General features: G+C 37.0%; 1 protein-coding gene and 1 long non-coding RNA gene across 7 annotated transcripts in view; one reads left to right on the forward strand and one right to left on the reverse strand.

The window, feature by feature from the left end:
• Positions 1-13650, forward strand: part of LOC144305931 (uncharacterized) — a 34754-nt gene extending 21104 nt beyond the window's left edge. Inside the window, exons 2-3 of the long non-coding RNA XR_013372961.1 lie at positions 11669-11783; positions 13261-13650. This is a non-coding gene — a long non-coding RNA (uncharacterized LOC144305931). The remainder of the gene's footprint in view (positions 1-11668; positions 11784-13260) is intronic.
• SPAG16 (sperm associated antigen 16) overlaps positions 1-20699 on the reverse strand; it is a 911935-nt gene that overhangs the window by 36076 nt on the left and 855160 nt on the right. Inside the window, exon 17 of one of the 6 annotated variants that reach the window (XM_077885070.1) lies at positions 10579-10616. The exons of the other annotated variants lie outside the window; for them this stretch is intronic. Within the exon in view, the coding sequence (XP_077741196.1) occupies positions 10594-10616 (23 nt within the window). The 3' untranslated portion in view covers positions 10579-10593. Of the gene's footprint in view, positions 1-10578; positions 10617-20699 lie in introns of those variants that run through there. 6 annotated transcript variants of the gene reach the window in all.

The raw sequence follows: 20699 nt of genomic DNA on the forward strand, positions 1-20699 counted from the left end.
TAGATTAAATATCTAACCATGAGACAGGAAACCATCCCAATTCTAGAAGAAAACATAGGCAGCCACCTCTACAACATCGGCCATAGCACTTCTTACTAGACTCATCTCTTGAGGCAAGGGAACAAAGCAAAAATGGACTATTAGGATTTCATCAAGATAAAAAGCTGCTGCACAGCACAGTGAAGGAAACAACCAATAAAAAGCAGCTTTTGGAAGGGAGAAGATATTTGCAAATGACATATCTAATAAAGGGTTAGTATCCAAGATCTATAAAGAACTTATCAAACTTGACACCCAGAAAACAATCCAGTTAAAAAATGGGCAGAAGACATGAATAGACATTTTTCCAAAGAAGACATACATACAGATGGCTGACACATGAAAAGATGCTCAACATCACTCATCATCAGGGAAATACAAATCAAAACTACAATGAGTAGTTTTCTCACATCTGTCAGAAATGGCTAAAATGAACAACACAGAAATCAACAGATGTTGGTGAGGATGCAGAGAAAGGGAAACCCTCTTACACTGCTGGTGGGAATGCAAACTGGTGCAGCCACACTACAAAATATAGAGGTTCCTCAAAAATATAAAAATAGAACTACCCTAGGACCCAGCAGTTGTACTACCGAGTACTTACCCAAAGAATACAAAAATACTGATTTGAAGGGATACATGCAATCTGATGTATGGCAGCATTATCAACAATAGCCAAATTATGGAAAGAGCCCAAATGTCCCATCGACTGAAAAATGGATAAAGAAGATGTGGTATATACACAATGGAATATTATTCAGCCATAACAAAGAATGACAGTTTGTCCTTTGCAGCAACATGAACTAGAGAGTATTATGCTAAGTCAGTTAAAGAAAGACAAATACTTTGATTTTACTCATATGTGGAATTCAAGAAATGTAATACATGAACATTGGGAACAAAAGAGGGGAAAACCATAAAACAGCCTGTAAATTATAGAGAACACACTGAGGGCTGCTGGAGAGAAGGTGGGCAAGGGATAGGTTAAAGAGGTGATGGGGATTAAGGAGGGTACATTTTGTGATGAGCACTGGGTGTGGTATGTAAGTGATGAAGCAGTAAATTCTACTCCCAAAACTAATACTACACTGTATGTTAACTAACTGGAATTTAAAAACTTGGAAGAAAAAAAATTTGACCATTAAAATAGACTGCCATATAAACAGGATGGTATATATGAACCTTATGATAATTACAAACCAAAAATTTACATAGATACACAGAAAAAGAGAAAGAGTCTAAGCATAACACTAAAAGTCACCAAGCTACTAATGAAGAGCAAGAGAATTGGGAAGGAACAGAAGAACTACAAAAACTACCGGACAACAATTAACAAAATGGTAATAAGTACATATCAATTACTAATTACATGTAAATGGACTAAATGCTCCAATCAAGATATAGAGTGAACAGATTTTTTAGAATTTTTTCAAATAGCAGCTTAAATTATTATTTTATAAAAGAACCATCTCTGTGCTGTCTACCAGAGACTCACATCAGACTTAAAGTCACTTATAGAAAGTGAAAGGACAGAAAAAGATATTCCATGCATATTGAAACAACAAAACAAAACAAAACAAAACACTGGGGGTAGCAATACTTGCATCAGACAAAATAGACTTAGAAAGACTGTAAAAAGAGACAAAGAAGGGCATTACAGAGTAATAAAGGGATTAATACAACAGGAGGACATAACAGTTATGAATATCTATGCACCCAACATAAAAGCACCTAAATCAGAGAAAGACAAATACCATATGATCTCACTCATATGCAGGAATTTAAGAAACAAAGCAGATGAACATAGAGGAAGAGAAAGAAAAATAAAATAAGACAAAAACAGAGAGGAGGCCAATCATAAGAGGACTCTTAACTGCAGGAAACAGAGGATTGCTGGCAGGGAGGTGAGAGAGGGATGGGATAGGTGGGTGATGGACATTAAGGAGGGCACTTGAAGCAATGAGTGCTGGGTGTTGCATGCAACTGGTGAATCACTAAATTCTACCTCATAATATAGTATGTTAATTTTTTATTTAAATTCAATCTTTAAAAAATGCACCTAAATGTATAAAGTAAATATTAACAGACACAAAGAGAGAAATTGACAATCATATAGCAGATTTTAACATCCCACTTACATTACTAGATATATTATCCAGACCTAATAAGGAAACAGTGGCTTGGAATGACACAACAGACCTGGTGGACATAAAAAATACATAGAGAAGAGTACACCCTAAGCCAGCAGAATACAGATTCTTTTCAAGGTCACATGGAACATTCTCCAGGATAGATCATAACTTAAGCCGCAATACAGATTTCGATAAATTTGATAAGACTGAAATCATATCAAGCATATTTTCTGACCATAATCATATGAAACTAGAAACCATTATAAGGAAAGAACTAAAAGGAACAATTTTTGCCTGCATGGAGCTAAACAGAATGTTACTAAGCAACCAATAGGTCAATGAAGAAATCAAAGAAGAAATACACTATGTTTCAAATTCTTTGGGACAGAGCAAAAGCAGTTATGACAGGGAAGTTTATGGTGATATGGGCCTACCTCAAAAACAAAACACGAAACAAGAAAAATCTCAATCTAGCCCTACACTTAAAGGAACTAGAAAAAGAACAAAGCCCAAAGTTAGTAGAAGGAAGGAAATAATAAAGATCAGAGAAGAAATAAATGAAGACTTTAAAACTAAGAGCTAATTCTTTGAAAGATAAAATTGATAAGCCTTTGCCAATCAAGAAGAAAAGAGTGAGGATTCAAATAAACAATATCAGAAATGTGAGAGAAGTTACAACCTACACAGAAAAATATATGATTATAAGAGAGTAGTATAGGGACACCTGGGTGGCTCCATGGTTGAGCGTCTCCATCCAGCTCAGGGCACGATCCTGGAGTTCTGGGATCGAGTCCCACATTGGATTCCTGCAGGGAGCCGGCTTCTCCCTCCATTTATGTCTCTGCCTCTCTCTCTCCCTCTCTCTCTGTATCTCTCATGAATAAATCAATCTTACAAAAAAAGTGGTATAAAAATTATATGCTAACATGCTAGACAACCTAGACCAAATGGATAAATTCCTAGGAACATATAAGATTGAATCTAAAAGAAATATAAAATTTGAATAGACTCATAACAAAATCGATGGTAATTAAAAAAGATTTCTAAGAGGGCACCAGGGAGGCTCAGTTAGTTAAGCTTCTGGCTTTGGCATGGATATCTCAGGGTCCTGGGATCAAGCCCCCATCCTGCTCCCTGCTCAGCTCAGTACATATCAATTACTAATTACATGTAAATGGACTAAATGCTCCAATCAAGATATAGAGTGAACAGATTTTTTAGAATTTTTTCAAATAGCAGCTTAAATTATTATTTTATAAAAGAACCATCTCTATGCTGTCTACCAGAAACTCACATCAGACTTAAAGTCACTTCTAGAAAGTGAAAGGACAGAAAAAGATATTCCATGCATATTGGAATATCCTTCTGTGCTCTCTCTCTCTCTCTCACAAATAAATAAAATCTTAAAAAAAAAAATAAGTCTCAAAAGTCAAGGACAAGATGTCTTCACAAATGAATTCTATCAAACATTTAAAAAATAGTAACTATCCTCTCCAAACCCTTCCAAAAACTTGAAAAGGAAGGAACACTTCCAACTTTATTAAGAGGCCAGATTACACAGATATCAAAACAAGACATGAAAGAAAGAAAGAAAGAAAGAAAGAAAGAAAGAAAGAAAGAAAGGAAAGAAAACAGATGGAAAAATCCTCAACAAAATATTAGCAAACCAAATTAAAAAAAAAATACATCAGAAAGATCGCTAAACAAGATCAAGTGGGATTTATTCCAGAGATGTAAGGATGGTTCAATAAATACAAAGTCTTTGTGATACACTGCACTAACAAAATGAAGGATACAAATTATATAATTATTTCAATATTTGTAGAAAGAACATTTGACAAAACTTAAGAGTTTATGTCATAATGCATGTTAACAAAGTAGATATGGGCAAACCTACCTTAACGTAATAAAGGCCATATATAAAAACCCACAGCTAACATCATATTCAAGTTCAGGAACAAGACAAGAATGCCCACTCTCAAGACATTTATTCAACATAGTACTGAAGTCCTAGCTATAGCAATCAGCCAAGAAAAATAAGTAAAAGTCTCCTAAGTTGATAAAAGAGAAGTAAAATGGTCATCAAATACCTAAATGTGAGACCTAAAACCATAATATTCCTAAAAGAAAGCATAGTACATTCATGGATATCAGCCTTGGCAATATTTTTCTGTATAGGTCTCCCCAGGCCAAGGGTAAGAAAAGCAAAAATAAAAAATTGAGACTATAGCAATCAAAATTTAAAAAAAAAAAAAGTGCACAGTGAAGGGAGCCAACAAAACGAAAAGGCATTTTACTAAAAGAAAATATTTGCCAATGATCTATTTGGTAAGGAGTTAATATCCAAAATGCATAAAGAATTCATGCAACTCAACATCAAAGGACAAATAATTTCATTAAAATTAGGCAACATACCTGAGTAGACATACAGATGGCCAAGAAACGTGCGGAAAGATGTTCAACAACACTAATCTTCATGGAAATGCAAATCAAAACCACACTAAGATACCACCTTACATCAAAGATGGTGGAGGAGTAGGGGGGGACCCTCGGTGTGTCTCGTCCCTCAAATACAACTAGACAGTTCAAGTCATTCTGAACACCTGAGAGATCAACTGGAAATCTGAGGAAATGAATGCTGCAAGTGTACAAGTAGAAGAGCAACCAGTGTTTGGAACGTGGGTGGTGTGGAGACCTGAGTCCAGTGGATGTAGCTGAGGGAGCCTACTCGGGGAGGCTCCTATTACAGTATTATAAGCAGAGGAGAGCAAAGTCAGAACTTTTAGAAGTCTGCTACAGTGGGGGGGGGGGGGACTGTCCCTGGCTTAAAGGTGCTCAGGTGGGGGAGAGGGGTGGTGTGACAGTGGGACCCCAGGATCCCTGCGGTCACAAGAAGAGGGGTGCCGAAGTGTGGCGGAGTTCCCAGGCATAGGAGTGGGGAAGCCAGCTGAGAACAGTGAGCCTAGGTGCCAGTTTTCTGCTCTGTGTTGTCATAAACTGTGAATTGAGGTGCATGGGTGTGCCACTGCTTTCCTGGGAAGGATCCAGCAAAAATCAGAAGTTGGCAAGACCCCCCCCAACACACACACACACTATAGGAATAGCAAGGGTCTGTAAAGCAACTAAAATTGGGGGTTTTGAAATGCAGTCACATGCCTGAGATCAAACACACTTGGTCACAGGCTGAGTGAACAGAGTCCTGACAAAGTGAGGGAGACAAGAGTAATTGCCTGCTTTTCTGTGAAGGCTCCCTGAAGAGCCGGGGTGCAAATGGTTAGTTCTGGGAGCAAAACAGCTCCACCTAGTGGAGTCTGGAGCCACTGCCTCCTGCACTGGAGGCCCGTTTCCACTAGGACAAGGTCATCAGTGCAACAGGACAACTCAGTACCAATAACCCCGTCACACTGAGTTTACCCATCAGAGAGGGCTGCAAAGCTTTAGCTCTTGGGGAAAGCAATAAGTAGCATTCTTTGTATTTTTATTCTTTAGTCTTTTATTATTTTTTCAGTTATTTTCTCATTTTAAAAAATATATATGCATTATATATACACTTTAATTTTTTGTTTCTTTTCATTGTATTTAATTTATATATATGCATATATGTATTTATATACATGCATATATATTTATACATATATATGATATACATATATATCCTTTCTTATTTTGAGATCTAACTTCTTTTTGACTAGTACACCAAAACACAACCAGGATCTGGTGTTTTTCCTGTTGCTATTGCTTTTGTTTTAATGATGAGATGGAGAAATTCACCCCAAAATAAAGAATAGGAGTTAGTACTCACTGCCAGGGATTTAATCAATACAGATGTAAGTAATATCTGAACTAGAATTTAATACAGTGATTATAAAGATACTTGCTGGGCTTGAAAAAAGTATAGAAAATACTAGAGAATCCCTTACTATAGAGATAAAAGAACTAATATCTAGTTAGACCAAAATTAAAAATGCTGTTACTGAAATGCAGTCCCAAGTGGAGGCCATAAAATGAGACAAATGAATCAGAAGAGTGCATCAGTGATATAGAAGATGAAAAGAGGACAGAAAAAGAAGAAGCTGAAAAGAGGGGAAAAAAACTATTAGATTATGTAGGTAGACTTAGAGAACTAAGTGATTCCATAAAGTGAAATAAAATCCATAATATAGGAGTCCCAGAAAATGAGTGGGGAAAAAGGGGCAGTAGTTTTATTTTAGCTGAGAACTTCCCTAGCCTAAGGGAAGGAAACAGGCATTCAAGTTCAGGAAGCACAGAGAACCCCCTCCTCAAAAATCAATAAATATAGGTCAACACTTTGATACATAATAAACTTGCAAATTTCAGAGATAAAGAGAAAATCCTGAAAGCAGCTCATGACAAGAGGTCCTTAACCTATAAGGATAGACACATAAGGCTGGCAGCAGACCAGTCCCCAGAGACCTTGCAGGCCAGAGGGGACCGAAATGATATATTCAACATGCTAAATGGAAAAAATATGCAGTCAAGAATACTTTTTCCAGCAATGCTGTCATTCAGAATAGAAGGAGAGAGAAAGTTTCCAGGACAAACAAAAACTAAAGGAATTTGTGAATGCTAAACCAGTCCTGCAAGAAGTATTAGATATTAAATGGAATCCTTTATGCCCAAAAGTAGCAAAGAAAGGACCTGAGATAATCTACAGGAACAGCTACTTTATAGGTAACACAACAGCACTAAATTTGTATCTTTCAACAATTACTCTGAACGTAAATGGACTAAATGATCCAAACAAAAGACATGGGGAAATCAGAATGGATTAAACAAAAATCAATATGTTGTTTAACAAAAGCATTTTAGACCCAAATAGGCCTCTAGACTGAAAGCGAGGGGGTGGAGAACCATTTATCATGCTAATGGGCATCAAAAGAAAGCTGGACTGGCAATCCTTGTATCAGACAACTAGATTTTAAACCAAAGACTGTAATAAGAAATGAAGAAGGACACTATATCATAATAAAAGGGTCTATACAACAAGAAGATCTAATAATTGTAAATATTCATGCATTTAACTTGGGAGCAGCCAAATAAATAAACCAAGTAATAACAGAATTAAAGAAACTCATTATAATAATACAATAATAGTAAGGGACTTTAAAACCCCACTCACAGCAATGGACAGATCCTCTAAGCAGATCAACAAGGAAACAAGGACTTTCAATGACACACTGGACCAGATGGACTTAACAGATATATATTCAGAGCATTTTATCCTAAAGCAGAATACACATGTGCACATGGAACATTCTACAGAATAGATCACATACTAAGCTATGAATCAGGTCTTAGCCAGTACAAAATGACTGAGATCATACCATAGGTATTTTCAGACCACAATGATAATGAAACTTGAAGTCAACCTCAAGAAGAGGTTTGGAAGGACCACAAATCCATTGAGGTTAAAGAATATCCTACAAAAGAATGAATGGGCCAACCAGGAAATTAAAGAATAATTAAAAAATATATGGAAGCAGATGAAAATGAAAACATGATAGTCTAAAACCTTTGGGATGTAGGAAATGTGGTCATAAGAGGGAAGTATATAGCAATACAGGCCTTCCTTAAGAAGAAAAGTTTCAAATACCTTATACCTGAAGGAGCTAAAAAAGGTACAGCAAATAAAGCCTAAATCCAGCAAGTGAACAGATATAAGGATTAGAGATCAATGACCTAGAAATCAGAGGCACCTAGGTGACTCAGTGGTTGAGTGTCTGCCTTTGGCTCAGGGCATGATCCTGGGGTCCTGGGACTGAGTCTGCATCAGGCTCCCCACAGGGAGCCTGCTTCTTCCTCTGCCTATGTTGCTGCCTCTCTCTGTGTGTCTTTCATGAATAAATAAAATAGTTTTTAAAAATGATATAGAAATAAAAGATCAGCTGATTCTTTGAAAAAATTAACAAGATTGATAAACCCCTAGCCAGACTTATCAAAAAGAGAATAGAAAGGACCCAAATAAATAAAATTATGACTGAAAGAGGAGAGATAACAACCAACACCAAAGAAAAACAATTAGAATATTAAGAGCAATTATAAGCCAACAGATTAGGCAATCTGGGAGAAATGGATACATTTCTAGAAACATATAAACTACCAAAACTGAATCAGGGAGAAATGGAAAACCAGCAAAGAAACTGAATCAGTAATCAAAAATCTCCCAACAAAAAAGAGTCCAAGGCTAGATGGCTTCTCAGGGGAAGTCTACCAAACATTTAAATAACATCTATTCTTCTGAAACTGTTCCAAAAAACAGAAATGGGAAGAAAAAACTTTAAACTCCTTCTATGAAGCTAGCATTACCTTGATCCCAGAACCAGACAAAGACTCCACTAAAAAAGGAGAATTACAGACCAATATCCCTAATGAACATGCATGTAAAAATTCTCACCAAGATACTAGCTAATAGGATCCAACAGTACATGAAGAGGATTATTCACCGCAACCAGATGGGATTTATTCCTGGGCTGCAGGGGTGGTTTAACAACTGCAAAATCAATGTGATATACCACATTAATAAATGAAAGAATAAGAACTATATGATCTTCTCAATAGATGCAGAAAAAAGCATTTGATAAAATATAGTTAGTATCCTTTCTTGATAATAACCCTCCACAACATGAAGATAGAATATACCTTATCATAAAAGTCATATACCAAAGACCCACAGCTAATATCATTCTGTATGGCAAAAAGTGGAGAGCTTTTCCTGGAACATCAGGAACATCACAGGGATGTCCACTCTCACCTTATTCAACATAGTACTGGAAGTCCTAGCCTCAGCAATCAGACAACAAAAAGAAAAAAAAGGCATCCAAATCAGCAAAGAAGTTAAACTTTCACTCTTCATAGATAACATAATACTCTACATAGAAAACTCCAAAGTCTCCACCAGAAAATTACTGGAACTTATATAGGAATTCAGCAAAGTCACAAGACATAAAACCAATGCACAGAAGCCAGCTGCATTTCTATGCACTAATAATGAAGCAGCAGAAAGAGAAATCAAGGAATCCGTCCCATTTATAATTGCACCAAACCCCCATAAGATGCCTAGGAATAAACCTAACTAAAGAAGTAAAGGATCTGAAAACTAGAGAACATTTAGGAAAGAAATTGAGGAAGACACAAAGAAATGGAAAGACACTCCATGCTCCTGGATTAGAAGAGCAAATATGGGAACAAAGCAAGTTCTCAAATTTGCCTGAATGTTGAAATAAAGAGTTAGCCAAATAAAATTATCCCATGACTTTGTAGTCAGCTTCTAATTTATTTAAATTATTTTTATGCATATTTATAAAAATGTATTTTAGAAGCATGATATTAGATGTGCTTTTATATTAACAAATCAAGTAACAATTCTTAAGAATTACTCAAACAGGGCCCCAATTTTATTTATCTATCATTTTAAAAATATTTCAAAAAATTATTAATGAGAGACAGAGAGAGAGAGAGGGGCAGAGACACAGAGGGAGAAGCAGACTCCCTGCGGGGGCCTGATGCGGACCCGATCCCAGGACCCCAGGATCACGAGCTGAGCGGAAGGCAGATGCTCAACCACTGAGCCACCCAGGCGTCCTGGGCACCGATTTTAAAATAACATTTGCGTGCTAATTCCAGTTCAACGCAGAATGTCAGATAGCAGGCCTCAGAGAATATTTGTTAAAAGATTAAGAGCAGATTGGTGGTTATCAGAAGCACAGGTTGGGTAGAGAAGGGGTTTGGAATTGGAATTCAGTGAAGTCAAAAGGTACAAACTTCCAGTTATCGGGTAAGTGCTGGGGATATATTATACAACATGATGACTATAGTTATTTTTTGCGAGCTATATTTACTAAGAAAGTAAATCCTAAGAGTTCTCATCACAAGGAAAGAAACTTTTTTGAGATGATGAAAGTTAACTAAACTTACCGTGGTAACCACTTCACAATGTATGTAAGTCATTTTGTGTACACCTTAAACTAATGCAGTGCTGTAAGTCACTTATATTTCAATAAGACTGGGGAAAAGAATACGCAAGTGAATCAAGGAATCTTGTAATAGTATTATGTATATGGCATCTTGAAAACACAAAAAAGAGGGAGAGGTGTTAATTACCTAAGGGTGTCAGACAATGCTTGCTTCACAGAGGATATGATATTTGAGCCCAATCTTTAAAAATAAAAAGAAGTTGAAGGGAAAAAAAAAAAAAGAGGGGATAGAGAACATTTTGAGTAGAAGGAAGTGGTACATAAAAAGGCATAGCGGTGGGAAGGAATTTAACTTTTGGAAAAGTTAAATTAATTGGGTTTGGAGTGTAGGTGTCTGTCTATGACCGTGAGGAGCTGGGATCGAGAAGTTTGGCAGCTGCTCAAAGGCAAATAGTTCTCTCCAGTTTATATTCTTATACTGTGTCCTTTTATTTTCTTTCCTCGGTGGTCCCTGTTGGAACAAAATTTCTCTACTGGATGAACTTTGTTTTCCATATTTAGTTGACTTTTTCCTCTACAGAGTGTAACCAAAAAAACCCAATAGTCATAACTTTTCCCTTTTTTGGAACATAAGGTGGTTATTAACAAACGGTACAGATAATTTAAGAGCTAAATTGAAATATTAATGGAAATTCATGATCATGAAAAGAGAGAACTTGCAAATGGCAACCAGAAAATTCATCACGAGGTCTTCATTACTGAACTTCAAATTTGGATCTATGCTTGCTGGTTGTTGAGTCTAAAAATAAGCTTATAGTTTTAATTTTTAAAAAGTCTAAACACTTTTTTTTGAGTATATATAAAAAATAGAGACTATAATGTTAGCTTCTTAGAGTTAGAGTGCCTGGCTGATAGCTACTTAAGCTCTCTGTGTCTCAGTTTCTTCGTATATTAAACGGGGATTTTGTGTGGTTTAAAGGAGATACTACTAAGTAAGACTTACATAATGCTTAATATGTGTTACAAACTCATCTAAGTACTTTACTAAGTCATTTAATCCTCACAACACTTCAACGTAGGGGACTACCTTCTGTGCCAATATACAAATGAGGCACTGAGAAGTTAGAGAAGTTACCAAAGAGCCTAGAAGGGTGAGTGATGGAGTCAGAATTTGAACCCTGGTGGCTTGGCTCTAGAGCCAGACTCTGAACTACTGGTTACGCTGCCCACTAAAACAATGAAATCTGTGAGTGCTTGGTATATCACGAGTGCTTGATATCTGATAGCTATTAATGTTCTAGAGCATTTTCAGTACTATTTGAAGGCAAACATAATCATGAAGTTTCTATAGCTGTCTCTGGTTGTCTATGTCAAAAGAATTAAATGAAAATGGAACTTAGTGACAGCAATTCTGCAAAAGGCAAATCTAACATGTTCCAAGTATGAGGACTTGACCCACGAATAGACTTTTGAACGCACAGAAGTGACTGGATTGTATATGCTTCAGTAACTCTCTCCTAAATAGAACTTCTTTTACATGGTCTTCAACGTTGCCGATCGAAGAAGCAGCATATGCTTTGGAAACCAGATCAGCAGATGGCATGTTTGGCGGCCTACTGCATAAATTGAAGAGATGGAAAAGTTTTCCTGCCTGGAGAACACGTTCTGCCAATGGCATGTAAGTACCTACCTTCTGCCTGGAGAGGAATGCACAGTGTTTACCAGGAGGGCATCCAAGATTACTTAAGACATTTACACATATTGTAAGTGGGATAAGGAGGGGGGAAGTAGAGATAGCAGTTGTGGGGAAGAAAATTATTCTAACCTTTCTCTTTTGTAGAAATATGTCACCACACTGAATACCAGCAGTTTCCTGTGTGCAGGATCATATCCGAGAAACAGTCATAGAGCTACATGCATATTGTCCAATTTAACTTGTATAACCTGGTGTGTCACAGAGAAATGCTAACAAACACCAGTATTATTTACGTGGAAGAGGAGAACTGATGTATAAAATGAAAATTATTTGAGAAAAAACATAACAAATACAGTTCAGGTAGCTCTCATGCCTTGGTGAAGAGCAGGTGCTTTGAGGCAACTCAAATTTGTGGTCATAATCAAGGGAAGCCAAAGTATATTATATTTTCATAATGCTTTTAATTTTGTTCCTCTTAATATGTTCATGAAAGAACTGAGACTTGATTTTAAATTGAGGTGCTCTGAGATGGTCTTGGGATAGGTTAATAGGTCATTCAAATTAATGAGGCTGTTTTTAGAAGTTCTAGATCTGGTATCTTAAATATGTATTAATCGCCTGGAGTAGAGGAGAAATAGGTCAGTGATACCAGGTGGGTGGGCTAAACTGTTTTATCAACAGAGATTGATGGAAGTTTTGCTTCATGCATGAACTAGTGCAACAGCTTTCACTCTGGTCTCCCAGCATCTTCCTCTTATCTCTCTTTAAACAAATGTCACACAATAGAGTGAATTTTGATAGCTACTCATTTGCCTTATGATTTACATAATCTCCCTTCCATTTACTTTACCCAGCTCCTGCTTCCCAACCTTCAAAAATTCGGTTCTGATCGGAATGTTCTTTCCTCAGAGCACCTCCTTTTCTTCATTATATGAGTTTCCCTCAAAGTCTAGTCTAAGCATTCTCTTCTTTGGGGAGCCACGTTGGAGCTCTTAGACAAGGTCTAGAACACCTTCTTACATGCCACCATAGTACCTGTACCTCTTCACAGCACCATACAACATGTAACTACTTAAATAGTTATTTGTGATAATCTTAAATAGGGCCTATCCTCCCCCACTCAACTAAGTTCTGTGAAGGTTGAGAATATGTTTTGTTCATCTTTCCATTACCAGGGACAAGCACATGGGTATTGTGCTCAATAAAAGATTTGCTGATAGAATGGAGTTACATGTTACATGGTAGGAAAGTGAGGAAAGGGTACTAAGGTAGGGTAGAGGCTTCAGGATGAGCAAACACACAGAGGTGGGGATCTCAGGGCCAGTCTTTGGCTTTCACCAGTACTCTTTACACCCAGGACTCTCTTATGGAAGATCTTAGCAGTTGTCATGTTTAAAGAGGCAGAAGGTCAAACAAGTTGATCTCATGGGTCCTTTCTCTACTTTATGACTTTTTATAGCTGGCACATCTTTTCACAACTTCCAGAGGAATACACCTGATCTCTGACTGCATATTGAACAATTACTAGGAGACAAAGGGACATGATGGCAGTACTCTTCATTTAGAAAACGATAAAATTCAATATAAAAACTTCCAGGGAGTGCATAGACCGGAGCTATCGTTATCAAGAGAGGATGGTGTCATATCTGATAATCTCTCCATCACTATTATTTTGAGCACCCCCTCCTCCATGAGAGTGTTTAAGGCTAAAGGCTATTACCTACAGTCACAAAATCTGATGCACAGAGGAGCACCTGCCATGAGTCATAAAGGTACTTATTATAATAATATTGAGTCACTGGAAAGGGAACCACAAAATCTAAGGTTAGGTCATGAAAAATGTAGGTTCTATTTTGAAACAAATATGTTTTTGTTTAGAGATACTGAGCATTTTTTCACAGTGAAGTTATATTAACAAAAAGCCATTTTGCAGAGATAAATTCCATTACAAATGTGCAAAGAAGCATAATTTAATTCTTGGTCAAACATGAAACAGGTTAGAACCATTCCTTATTAATTATATTTCTTTGAGGATTTGATCTTTCTGGTCATTGGCATCATTCATGTGGGTGGGCCATAAATATTTTAATTATTTTCTATTCACCACATGGCATGGACCTTGGCGGCAGGAGGGATATTCAATGATTCTGTTGCTGCAAAACCTGGCTAACAAATCACTGTGATATTTACTTTTCTTTTTCCAAATCTACGGGGAAATAAATTTATGGATCACTTAACCTTTTGCCCAAGGAACAAATCCAAGTCAGTTCTGAATTAATATTGCTCTGAGGATGCAAAGTGAGGTCTAGTTTTCAAAGCAAAGCTGAGAGTTAAGGCAACAATCCAGATAATAGAGGCAGAACTACCTGTCCTCACCTGAATTAAAGGATTGTTCCAGCCTTTAGTATGTCTGCATGGACGTCTAATAGAGTGGTTTGTTTGTTTAGCTTGTATGGAGTAACAAATTGCCTACTGCTTTGAATCTGGGTTCTCAAAAGGCCAGAAAAACTATAGCAACCCTTGTCCCACTAGGAGATGGTACAGATGCAGGTACTCTCCCTCACCTGAGGACTCCTGATCTAGCTTCACCCATAGCATCTGGCTTCTTTCAACATCAGAAGGTATGGAGGATGCATCAATAACTTCATTGAGGTTTTGGATTTCTACATTCCAAATTTGCCAAATATGCTGTAAATGTGATGTTCCAGCTCCATATTCAAATAATGACAGCTCTTAGGCATTCTGAAAATATTTTACTCAAAATGAAAAATGTTGGCGAAAATAAAAGCAACCATTCTTTGGGAATTATGCTTCTCCATATCGCACACTTGATGTATGAAGAATTTGCCCACATGGAAAGACATCATCACTCTTTCATACTTGGAATAACTTTCCCAAAAGAAAAGCCCCTCTTGATTTTGCTAAGTTACCAAAGCTCTGGTTTGATGCAGGAACTGTTGAAAATTTAGCTTTGGCATGCATTTTCCTAACAGCGACTAGGAATTTAAAAACTATTTAAAATGGCACATGCTCTGTACATTCCCTTGAACTGTCCTCTGAATGCATGGAGTGTTCTTTAAAACATGTAATAATCAATACTTTGAAAGGTACTGCTTCTTAAAATTGTTGTCACTAAACATACCAATTTTCTTTAAAAAAAAAAAAAAGTGCCATTCTGCTTTCCCTTGCAAGTTTTTATAGACACAGCAATACCAAGAATTCCCTTAGGATCTAAAGGAATATAGGATTATTCATTCCCAGTAGATTCAGTAGCAGATCGGAACCCCTGTTCACTTTAGTTACTGAAATTGCCTTAATAAATTCTTCTCTGGAGAGCAAGAACCAATTACACTAATGTAGAAGTAAAAGCAATAATTGACTTCGCATCACAGAAAACATCCACTGGAACTAGTAATGGAAACAGTGGTGACCATGTTCAACTCACTGTTGTTTCCTGATATATGCTATAGGGTTTATCATTTACATTCTGTGATTTCAAGTCTCAACTGTCATGAAAGAATGTTTTGCGGCTCCTGAGAAAACCTCTGAGCTATCTCATTTTGAAGGCAAACTGTTTTAACCTCTTTACCTATCAATTTGTCTCTAAATTAGAAATAAATTAAACAATGTAAATGCCAATAAATTATCTCTGGAAACTGACTAACAGGGTCTTTACTTTTTTTTTTATTAAAGAAAATAAAAGAATGTTGGGTCCCATTCTGTTGCTTGTTTTCTGAATATTAAAACTCTCACTCATTATTAACAGTTCTTGAACAATAAAGCAGAAGCAATCACAGAGGACTACATAAAATGTAATTTCAGTAGAGTTCAATAGAAGCATTTCTGAAAATTGTTTTAGGCATTTTCTTGAAGATTGCCAGCAACTAGAAATGCTTTCAAACACTAAAATTTTGCAAAGCCTGAAAATTCATTTGATGCTTATTGGGTAAAAAGATCTTTCATTTCTACCTCATGAATACCAACAGTGAAATCTGCAGTATTTTAGAGGTCATCAATATAGATGTGGGACTTTGGGATCTGCTTTAAGGCAAAATGTTTTGTAATTTTTGTTGGATAATGACAAAATTTAGCCCCATTCACCATGATGTTACCATCCTCCTCTAATATTTGCCTTCCTCTTTGCTAACAAAATGTTTTGAGTTGTTCATCCCTTCATTCATTTATTCCTTCTGATAACAATAATTTATGTGGGTCAGTGACACACAAATTATGTGTTTACTGTGTTTAGAAGTGGAGAAATAGTGTTCATAAGATTCACTCTCTGCCCCCAGGAAACTTAGTCTGGCCCATTCATATTCTGTCTCCTGGATACCGAAGCAATCCTGAGCTGTAGATCGATATGGCGGGGGCAATTTTCATATTGTTTCTGAAAGAAGACCCAGAAACAAGGATATTGAAGAGTCTTCTCCCATCTTTGATGTTAATCATCTAATGCTTAGGACTTTGACAGAGGAAGAATATGCCCATAACTACAAAGCCAGATTACCGTAATCAACGCTGGTGGTCAATAAATTCTTGCACTCAGGTTTCACATAGACATAACTGGGGTAGAGCTAACCTAAAGGGGCCACTCAACAACTAGATTCATTCTAGATTCCTTTCTAGAACTAGTCCAGGGGGACCTTTCCTCATCTCTAACAGGGCAAGTTTTCTCAGATTTCTCAGCCTCCCAATAGGACATCAAGACCAGTTCTGGGATTAACCTTAAAGCATAGATACAGTGTTAGAATGGGGCAAGTCTCACAGATATCCAACTCTGGGAGTGACCCCTATCAGTACAAAAAGAACATGGGCTTGGGAATCATAATGCCTCCATTAAGGTTAAGTAACAAGTCTGGCATTTACAAGCTTTGCAGTGGTTCTAAAATTTTTGTAAAGCTGGAGAAAATAATGCACTGAAAGTTGGAGATTAAATAAAATATTTTACGAAGTACAAACAGCTTGATACATAGTTTGTAACTACTCAATTAATATCCCCTCTGTCTCCTCTTTTCTCTATCTGCCTGACTACAGAGCTGGTTGGCTAGGAAATTGCTCAGAATTATATCAGATACTTGTAAAATATACATGAAGAAGCAGATTTTGATGCAATAATGTATATAAAGGAACATATCAGTTTTCAAAGGGAATGTACCATTTTTAGGGATGACTCACAAGAGGCTATCTAGTGTCAATCTAATCCAGAGTTCAGCAACCTGCAGCAGGTATGCCAGACGGTGGTATGATGAGCCAACGTGCTGGGCATGTTGCCATTCCCCAGGTGGAAGAAAGTCCAGACTAACTGCCAGTCTAAGCCTGGCAAAATGAGTCTTGAGTTTTTACTAACTGCTGCTGCGCCTTCTATTATACAACTGTCCCTACAGAACAAGGGAAAACATTGCCAAGTAAAAGCTGGAGCTCGCTTCCTAGAAGCAACATCTCTGGAACTTGTTTAACCACTTTCATCCCTACACTCTCCTAATCACAAGATTTTGTAATATGCTTTGTAGGACATTGTTCTTATCTTATCTGGATGTGTTCTCCTCTTTCCTTTTCCTAATAGAATTCTGATTTTGTTTAAGCATCTGCCCTGTCACAGGTAGCCCTTGAGGGAAGCTCCAGGGATGGGCCCTGATTAGTCCAAGTCTATCAAAGTAGATAATTATGAGAAGCCTGGCTCTTTCATGCTAAAAATGAACAAGGAAGCATTTAACTTCGATTGCTACTGGCAGCCTTCCCAAATTTAAAACGGAACTGGTCTTAGGATGAAGCCAATAGAACAGAAACACAGAGCAGAGATACAGAAAGAAATTAAATGTCCTCACTATTGATACCACAGAGACAGCGGAGCAATCCATTCTGCCTCATACGGGAATTCCTAATATGTAAACCTGTGCACTCTCTTACCATTTAAACCAGTTTGGGTTAAGTTTCCTGCTATTTGAAGCCAAATTATTCCTGATTTACCTGCTATATTAGTTTATTGGTGCTGCTGTTAACACATTACCACAAACTTAGTGGCATAAAACACACAAATTTATTACCTGTTCTAGTTTGATCTCTAAAATTCTGGAGATCCAGAATTCTGAATGGGACAGTAGTGCTGCCCTTCTTCTGGAGGCTCTCGTGAAGAATGCAGTCTCTTGCCCTTCCTGGCTCCTAGGGGCTGCCTGCTGCTGCTAACCTCTGTTTCTATCACCTCTCTTTTTCTGACCCTGATTCTCCTGCCCCGTCTTACTAGGACCTTTGTAATTCTATTGGGCACACTGGATAAATCCACGATAATCCTGAGACATTTACTTTAATCATAACTGCAAAAACCCTTTTACCCTATAAGGTAACATCTCCCCAGATCCTGGAGAGTAGGAGGTGCTATCTTTCCGGGGAGGAGCGGCATTATTCTGCTTGCCATACATGCTTAACATAACCACATGGCTACATTTCCCTAGATCTGCCACCTAGAAGTTCCAGCACTATCAAGTTTTACATTTTTAAAGTTTTGTCGTTCGGTCTTGTCATTTAACCAAAATTTAGAGAACGCCACATGCTGGGCATTGTGCTAAGCATCTTACTTACAAAGATGAAGAAGTCATTGTCCTTCTTCAAAAAGGGAAGATAGTCTAGAGGTCTTATTAGAAAATATTTAGTGTTGTAGCGGAAGAAGATACGTCAATAGGGAAGGATTCTTGCTTCTAACTGCTAGGATAGGCTGCTGGATTGTAATAAGGTATTTTCAGCCACTGAGGTAGAGGATGATGTCACCAAAATACATGATTATCATCAAGAAAAGACAGTCTTAAACTAATCACTTCTAATTTGGTCCTATTAAAAAAAAATAATAATTTGGTCCTATTCATCTTCTTCTTTTTCTTTTTTTAAGATCTCTGCAGGTCTGGTTTCCTTAGGTCAAGTAGACATAGTTCGAGAAAACACCTAACAAATCTGAGAAATGTGGTTCAGATGATTTTGCACAATATATTTAATTCACTTTATAATCTATTTATTCAACCAATGTTTGCTAGGTTACCAGGAAACGTGCTGTACCCCAGGAGCAATTCAGAGGTAATTAAGACATCATGATCTTCTGAACTCTAATTAGAGACAGGATAGGTATACAAGAAACTATAGTGCATTTAATACATCTTATAATATTTAATTCTGCCATGAATTGCTCCATTATTGGCTTCTATTTTGTTTTTACAGCACTTCTTTTCATTTTTTCCATTATTTTTAATTCCTTCTCCTTTTGTTATTTAACATTTTTAAAACACCGAAGATCACAGAAAAATGTATCACCTATAAGGCAACTGCTTTAAAAATAAAGTATTTTGAAGAATCTAAGGCACAGAGATTGTAGGATGCACAGCTATGTACCACTAAGAAAGAAAGAACTTTCAATTATAATAAATAAAATCTTAAAAAAAAAACTTTCAATTAAGCAGACACACTAGCAATTGTAAAACATCTCCCAACCGTAGAGATGTTAACTTGTGAAATTAGGAACTCTCCTCCCTGTTTCTCTCCTCCCTGGGGTGACCAGTATTTAGGTCAATACCCACTTGAGGCATGTGGAAAAACCCACAGAGGGTATGTTGTTATATAGTTCCCAATAAGAATCTATATGCCTAAAATTTATAGATGTCTTGATAGACAACAAAGCATACCAGGGTTACTTTCTCCTTTTTTCCCCAGTTTCTACAACTTGACCACATGCATCACCCACAATATTTCAGGAATGGTGCTATAGAAAACTGTATTTTTCCTTGTGATGTGAGTACATATGTCCCTATGTGTGTGTTGGTGGGTTGCATGTGTATTAGTGTCAACATGTATTCGTGTGCTGGTTGTGAGTCTAACTACTCAGGAGAAGAGATAATAGGTCATGAAAAACTATATTCTAGACTCATGTAATGAAGAGAGGATGTGAAAGAGGATTGAAGACCAAGGTAAGGAAAAAATAAATAGAATAGAAAAATCTCTGCCCTACTTTGTCAACTGCTTTTTGGCAACTGTTCCCTAACAACGTTCTTGAGAAACCAAAATAGCTCAGAGATACTTCAACTTACATATTTTCTAACAATTACACAATTTCTTAGAAACTCAAACCCTTTTATTTACACTAGAAAATCACTGAAATTAAACCTCGGTTTCAAAAGTAGCTAAGGTCTAGAAAAGCCAGCAAACACTAGAGAAAGAGAGGGAACGGAGGCTGCTGTCCTCCTAATCCTCACCACTCACCTGCCTGAAGAGGTTACTTCTCTCGCTGGTTAAAGGAGAGAAGGTCTGTTCTGGCTTGTGCACTCCAAGACCCAGATTTAAACTTATACTAACAAACTAACACCGTGCTTATCTTGCAGGCTTTTGATTTTAAATATCTTAAAGCATGGTGTACTTTTCCCACAATATACTCAGGACATGCATCAGTCACCTAACAGGATTTTTAATCATGAAGACCTTGCTCTCCATGTGCCAGGAAGTACATACACCAAAAATATAAGATACTGTGCCCTCTCTAAGGAAAGAACTTAGATTTATTGAGTGCTTACTAAGAACCACACACTGAGCGAAATGATTTTGTTTGTGGTATTTTACTTAATCGAGTGAGGTATGCATTTACTTCAATGTAACTTTGGTGCAGAAATCAAATGTTCTATTCCATATAATGATTAACTGAGTAAATTACTCTAGCGCAGCTCTGTTTGGGATCCCTGATTATCAACACATTCGCTTTTGGGTCTGCAGGTGCAAGCTGCCTCTCCAGCATACATTTTGAGAAATTTAGAGTTTTTGATGTTCTGCTTGGCTCCATTCTATTTGGTAGAAGATTTTATGATACCAAATATTTTAGAAGAGAGAGTAGAGGAATAAGCTGGTGAGCGATTTAAATGTAGGAACAGA

Source organism: Canis aureus, chromosome 36 (genome assembly GCF_053574225.1).
Source record: "Canis aureus isolate CA01 chromosome 36, VMU_Caureus_v.1.0, whole genome shotgun sequence".
NCBI lineage: Eukaryota > Metazoa > Chordata > Mammalia > Carnivora > Canidae > Canis > Canis aureus.